The following is a 7,050-nucleotide window of genomic DNA, read 5'->3' as shown; positions in this document are numbered from 1 at the left end:
TGCAGGGGACACCATCACAGGGCCTAACAACATCAGCCACACTATCAGAGGCTTGTTCTCCTGCACATCTACCAATGTGATATATGCCATCATGTGCCAGCAATGCCCCTCTGCCATGTACATTGGTCAAATTGGACAGTCTCTACGTAAAAGAATAAATGGACACAAATCAGATGTCAAGAATTATAATATTCATAAACCAGTCGGAGAACACTTCAATCTCTCTGGTCACGCGATTACAGACATGAAAGTTGCGATATTACAACAAAAAAAACTTCAAAACCACACTCCAGCGAGAGACTGTTGAATTGGAATTCATTTGCAAATTGGATACAATTAACTTAGGCTTGAATAGAGACTGGGAGTGGCTAAGTCATTGTGCAAGGTAACCTATTTCCCCTTGTTTTTTCCTACCCCCCCCCCCGACGTTCTTGTTAAACCCTGGATTTGTGCTGGAAATAACCCACCTTGATCATCATACACATTGTAAGGAGAGCGATCACCTTAGATAAGCTATTACCAGCAGGAGAGTGGGGTGGGGGGAGAGAAAATGTTTTGTAGTGGTAAACACCCATTTTTTCATGCTGTGTGTATAAAAAGATCTTCTATACTTTCCACAATATGCATCCGATGAAGTGAGCTGTAGCTCACGAAAGCTTATGCTCAAATAAAGTGGTTAGTCTCTAAGGTGCCACAAGTCCTCCTTTTCTTTTTGCGAATACAGACTAACACGGCTGTTACTCTGATACATATAAAAGAAACAGATGCACAGAAGAGAGAGAATCTTTACTCAGCTATGAACTTTCTCGTTATAACAGTAAGTTACAATCTCCTTCTCTGCAGGCCCAGGTTGCCAAATCTTCCCTTTACACTTCCACAGATCCTCAGAACAAACTCATTTCTTCTTCCAAAATTTTCTGTAATCGTCCAAATTAAACTCATCATCCAACACTTCCTCCTGTTTGCTCTTAAGCCTTCTGGGATTGCGTTTCCGTAACCTCGCTCTTCTTTCGGCCTCAGAAAGAGTGTTGATGTCTACAGGCATCTGGAGGGCAACAAAAATTAATAATCAGACAAAGGCATCTTATTCAAATGCCTCACTGTTCAAAAGGAGAGATGGGATATTGTTGTGCAGAGGAGTTTGCCGCAAAATAAAAATCCCAATAGAGGTTAATCAAATAGGAATCATTTTATTGATCACGATTCTCTTACTGACTGCTGGGGTTTCACTGGTTTGGGGGCAGATGCAGAAGTTATTCTGCATTCATCTGTTATCCTGAGGATGTATGATGTAGTAGCGAAAGGTCAGCAGAACACAAACATCTAACCTTCCAAACAGGGGTTGACTGGGCAATGGCAAAAGTAATGTGGCATGTAGAGGTTGCAGTTATTAGTACTGTGCAAAATAAGCTGAAAAAAATAATAAGTGGAGGAGGGATTGGGTTTCTTTTCAATTAGGAAGATTGCATTTTTAAGTGGATTTATTACTGGAGAAAAGTGTTGGGAAAACAGCTCTGTGGAATGTAGTCCTGTGCTTATCCACACTAGAGATACAGCACTGGCTTCCTCTCACCCCACCAGCCACGGTGCATCAACCCCAACTTGAATGGACCATGTCTAGGCATGCAATGATCATTCAATTTGACTCCTTCAGTACTAGGCCAATAAGAACCATTTGTGGTGGTGGGTTTTGTGCTGTGGACACCTACCCACTGGGAGCTGACCCAAGACCCACTAAACTCGTACGTAAGATCCATCAGATGGCAATGACTTTCAGTTACGGGACTGGTTTTATGCTGGTGATCTCAAGGTGAAAGGCATTTTATCCCATTATTAATCCCCATAGCCATCCAGACTCTGACCCACCTGCTCTTGTATTCAAGTGACTTTCCAAGGGGTAAAGGGGTTTGGTTCCTGGAATCACCACATTCCCCCCCAAAAGGCCTGTATCTCAAAGACCTGTCTTTGGCCAGAGGAGGCTGAGATTAGCAGGAAGGAGGGGGTCAGGAGTTGCCTGAGAAATGTCTGGAGCATGAGATGGCTTCTGAACTATAACCACACACTGCACCCAGACAGGACATCCATTACATTTCTAGGGTAGGGGGGATTTCAGCCCCATATTCTTATAAAGGGGTGAGGGGAAATTAAAAAATTCTGAAGATTAGCCCCCTCCATCTTCTGTAATCCATCTGAAGGGAAGGCGGGGAAGGGAGCCCACTTCATCATTCAGGCCAACACCTGGAGCAATGTTAACAGGCTCTAAAGGGAGATGCACACTGCCCTCAATGAGCAGGGATTAATGAATGTAACTGGGCCGTCTGAGGGAGGAAGCATCTGGGGAAGCAAACTAGGAAGAAACTGGGATAGAGCTGAACACAACTTTCCAAAAATCCAATGCGATTGCTAATTAGTACTACTTCTACAGCTTCACAAAGTGTCTATGATGTAGGAACACTGGAACAGCCACCCCAACAGTATCTAATGATCCATCTAGCCTTATGTCCTGTTAAATAGATGACCATTAAAAATACTGGTGGCTCTGCCTCCTTGGAGGAACTTAATTGAACCTCATGTTTCAGGATAAGGAGACAACTCTGCCTCCAGACAAATGCATTTGGAGGTTTATCACCTTTCTCTACAGCATCAAAGTGGCCCATCCAGTCTAGTACCCTGACCACAATGGTCTGATCCAATATGGCAAATCCTATGTACTCATCAGTGACAGACACAGGATGCGTCAGAGGAAATTGTAACTCCACCCCTCTCGTTACGCACCTACTTGGGCAATACTCAATACAACCTCCATCCCAGCAGTTCTATTAAAAATTAGATTTTGCTCAATTTCTTACTGTAATGATCCGCCTTGGCTCCTTATAGCGGATGTGAATAGCAGATCCATCAGGCCTGACCAAGAGCACGGGGTAGGACCTGCCGTACGTCTGCCTCTGAATGCGGGCAATGGATGTCCTGTTGGAGTTATATTGGCTGAGGGATGTATGCAGATGGCAAGCAATGGGGAGTAACCTGTGCATGGCATCCTGACGCAACAAACTAAGAGGAATTAAAACAGGGCAGGGTTAGTTATTCTTCCCCTCCATTCCACAGGGATGCAGAGGAAAAGATAGTCAAGTTCAGTAGACCAACATACATGATTAGGGCCCAACCAAATTCACAGTCCATTTTGGTCAATTGCACGGCCAGAAGGTTTAAAATTGGTCAATTTCACTATTTCAGCTGTTTAGATCTGAAATTTCAGGGCCTTGTAACTAGGGGGGTCCCTACCCAAAAGATGATCGGGGGGAGGGGAGGGTGTCAGGGGATTGCCACCCTCACTTCTGTGATGCTTTCACAGCTGGGCAGCAGCCCTGGAGCTTCCTACAGCAGGGGGAAGAGGCTCCCGGAGTTGGAGGTGAATCTGATCTCCCTGTGCTGCTGGGAGTGCCCTGCCGGGGGCTCCTAGCTGCCAGCCCCAGCCAGTGGCGGATAAACGCATGGGCACTCCGGGGGCAGAAGCCCCACAGCCAGGCACCCTGAGGGGCAGAAGCCTTAAGCTTGGCTCTGTACAACCCTCACTTCTGCGCTGCCACTAGAGGTAGGTCTGATCTCCCCACCAAGAGCGGCCATGCAGGGGAAGGACGAGTCCTGTCCTTCCCCAGCTCAGCCCGGACTAGCAGCTAGGAGCTCCCAGCAGCATGGGAAGATCAGATTTCACAGGGAAGGGCTTATTTCTTGTTCCTTGACATGTTTTTCATAGCTGTGAAACTGGTAGGGCCTTATACATGACACCATGTCACAGAACATGGACTAGAGACGGAGGAGATTTATAGTCCTCCAGCCAGGCTACTTTTAAATGTCCCAAGCAAAGAAGCTTCCACCACAACCCTGGTAATATTAACGATGATAAGCATTTACATAACATTTACCTTCAAAGTGGTTTACAAATATTAAGTAATTATATTAACAACAATGATATTTTTGCTTATACAACAATTTTACACAGGACCTAAGGGCATTTTTCAAAGGAAAGCAAATGCTTAATGGAGAAAACAACGATCAAGGAAATTGAACCACACAGTATTTAAGTGGCTTGGGAGGATTAGAACTCCATGCCAGGATTAGAACTCAAGTTCTGTGCACAGATGAACAGGCCAAGCCCCTCTTTCATATCCCACAATCAAACAGATCTCATCTGCAAATCCTTGGTCCTTTAGTACAGCCTGGCATTTTAACGATCAGTTTTTCTTTCTTCAAATAAATAAGTCATTTGTTGATGATCGGCCTCCAGGACAGATTGCACTAGGCTAATTTATATCATGTGACTAGAATTCACAGGGCCTTGGATCACCAATCTTCACAGAAAAGCAAAGTGGAATAGTGTAAACAGCAAAAATAGGAGAGTACAGACAGGCAAGGAAAATGGTTAGAGCCATGGAAAATCTTCCTCATTAAAAGGAAGTGTAAAGATCAGGACTTTTTCGTTTAGAGAGAAGAGGAGCATGAGGGGCACAATAGATTTGGTTTCACTGGTCCTGGTCATGGAACTCTTAACTCAAGTGAACAATACCACTGTGACATTCCCCAGAGTGCAATCTGGACTGCTGTGTTCCCTTAGTTCTCCAGCATGGCATGCCTTTTATACCGTTTTGCTGATGAACAGCAGCCCCTGTAGGCTCTCCTCACTCTCAGCCACCAGCATGCAAAGTCACCCCCAGCTGAATACATGAATGCTATACCCAGCCATCCATGAATTACATACAGGAGGACACCATGCATACCCTTCAGCCCCAACCTTGCTCCCCAAAAATGTGCATCTTATACTGTTCAGGACCCTCCTGGCCAGTATAAGCTCATAGATAGATATTCATTACCCATTGTTGGAGTGAAGACTAGGCACTAGGCTTGTTGACCTAAGATTCTCAAAAACAACGAAGAGTCCTTGTGGCACCTTGGCGACTAACAAATTTATTTGGGCATAAGCTTTCGTGGGCTAAAACCCACTTCATCAGATGCAGAGAGTGAAAATACAATACACCCAAACCTTCTCTCCCACCCGAGCCCAGCCATGAGGGTCCCCCCAGCCCACACCCCATCTCCCTCCTTCCCAGAGCCCAGCCATCTGTCCCCTTACCACCCAGCGTTCCAGAAAGAGAAACAGCCTGTTGCTGGTTCCCAGCCAGGCTTGTGTAGAGTTTTCTGAGCGCCACGGTCTCCTTCCCTCAAGGCATACAGGAAATTACAGTTGCTCGGAACCCTCAGGGAATTCCCCCAGGAGTAACATTTCAACCGGATAATAATATTCAGCAGATTATGAGTTTTCAAATGATACCTCACAAGGCATACTTTGTACAAAATATAACAAATGGTGAATATGGGGTACAGGGTGTCAACGCCCAATTTCACTGGGGCAATCTGGGCAATAAGGGCTGGAGGATCAGATCCTGTCTTAACGAGAATAACGACAAACTTTATTCTTGGTCATAAAGGGTTTGATCTTTTGAGGTACTGAGTACCTACTAAAGAGATAGCCCATTTATTCAATCAAAATTAACACCAGGACCAACATCAGCCAGCCCTTTAGACAAGTCACAGTATTTGAATGTAAAGCTTACCCCAGAGTCCTGCTTACTGCTGACATCCTGCTCTTAGGTAAAACCACAGAAGTCCAAGGAACCAGTTCAACGAGGGCTGTGCCTGGAATACTGGATTTAATTGCTGCATGAAACTATTCCATAAAGTTCCTCAAGGTAAATGATCCAATCTTACACCACAGCTCTGCACCATACACGTTCCTCTCTTTGTAGGTAACCTAATGACCAAATGGACCAAAAAGAGATGGATCAAGCAAAGCAGCCTTTTCTTGTGACTTTAATCAAATCTCTTCTGAAATTGCCATGGAGCACAGGGTGGGCTGAGATAGCTGCATGCAGAAGGGGGCTGAGGTAGCAGGTATAGGGGGCATAGGGCCCTGGGGGGCAGGGGGTGATGTGGCAGGGGAGGGGGGGAATGGCTGTGGAGCACAGAGGAGGCTGAGGTACTGGGTGCAAGGGCGGGGACAAGCTGAGGTAGCAGGTGCAGGGGGCATAGGGCCCTGGGGGTGATGTAGCAGGGTAGTGGGGTGGGGAGCCAGGCTGTGGAGCAGAGAGGGGGCTAAGGTAGCAGGTCAGAAGGCACAGGGCCCTGGGGCACAGGAGGCAAGATAGCAGGGGAGAAGTGGGGGAAAAACAAGTCAGAGGGCACAGAGGGGGCTGAGGTAGCAAGTTAGGGGGCACATGGCCCTGGGGTGCAGGGGGTGGGGGGAACAGGCCTGGGGGCACAGAGGGGGCTGAGGTAGCAGGTCAGGGGGCATCTCAGCTCCCCCGTGGCCCCCAACCTGCTCGCTCCCCCCTGCGCCCTAGGGCCCCGTGCCCCCCGGCCTGCTCCTCCTCTCCCCCCAGGGCCACGTGACCCCAGCCTGCTGCCCCCCTCCCCCCGCGCCCCCCGCTACGGGGGGGTGGGTGGGGGCGCTGAGGTCCTGGGCGCAAGGGCGGTGGGGGGGGGGAAGCTGAGGCAGCAGGTGCAGGGGCCGCAGCGGGGCGGCGGTATCCCGGCGCGGGGGGGGGGGCACAGGCCTTACCCCATTGTGAGGCTGCCTGGGAACCCCAGGGGCGAGGCCTGCGGCCTGGGGGGCGGGGGCCGAGGTCCCGCGCCCCAGCCAGGAGACGCCCGCCCACCAGCCCCGCGGCCGTCACGCCCCCGCCCTCACGGCTGCCCCCTGCCTGAGGGCTTGGCCCCGAGGCCCGCTTCCCGCCACCGTTCCCTGGCCGGCCTGGCAGCGCCCCCCGCGGGCACACGAGCGGCCCCTTCCCTCGGCCGGGCCCAGCCCCCAGCCGCGCTCGCTGCCGCCGGCGCCCCGCTCCGCACCGCGGCCCTCGGCGAGGCTCGCGCCCCCTCACGTGACTCACGCCCGGGCTCGGAGAAGTCTCCTGCGCGAGGCCTCCCGCCCCAACAACCGCCGCGCGCGCGCGTGCTCTTCGCGTGTCGTCAGCACGCGGCGCCGGCCCGCCCATGAAG

General features: G+C 49.8%; 1 protein-coding gene across 4 annotated transcripts; it reads right to left on the bottom strand.

Annotated features, from left to right (window-relative positions):
* Positions 1–767: 767 nt before the first annotated feature.
* Positions 768–7,045, bottom strand: MRPL55 (mitochondrial ribosomal protein L55). Of its 4 annotated transcripts, none has more exons than XM_073334829.2 (4): positions 6,942–7,045; positions 5,610–5,806; positions 2,850–3,051; positions 768–1,045 (listed from the first exon to the last, which is right to left on the bottom strand). In XM_073334829.2, the coding sequence occupies exons 2-4, from the start codon at positions 5,633–5,635 to the stop codon at positions 896–898; spliced, it is 378 nt and encodes a 125-aa protein (XP_073190930.1). In that variant the 5' UTR covers positions 5,636–5,806; positions 6,942–7,045; the 3' UTR covers positions 768–895. The 4 variants fall into 4 exon arrangements, with proteins under 4 accessions (XP_073190930.1, XP_073190931.1, XP_073190932.1 ...); XM_073334830.2 differs by having other exon boundaries at positions 6,901–7,032; XM_073334831.2 differs by lacking the exon at positions 6,942–7,045 and adding an exon at positions 6,756–6,879.
* Between the last annotated feature and the right edge of the window lie 5 nt (positions 7,046–7,050).

This window comes from Lepidochelys kempii, chromosome 2 (assembly GCF_965140285.1).
Source record: "Lepidochelys kempii isolate rLepKem1 chromosome 2, rLepKem1.hap1, whole genome shotgun sequence".
NCBI classification, from domain to species: Eukaryota; Metazoa; Chordata; order Testudines; family Cheloniidae; genus Lepidochelys; species Lepidochelys kempii.
The sequence above is the reverse complement of the archived record's forward strand: the minus strand, read 5'-3'. Positions and strand labels throughout refer to the sequence as shown.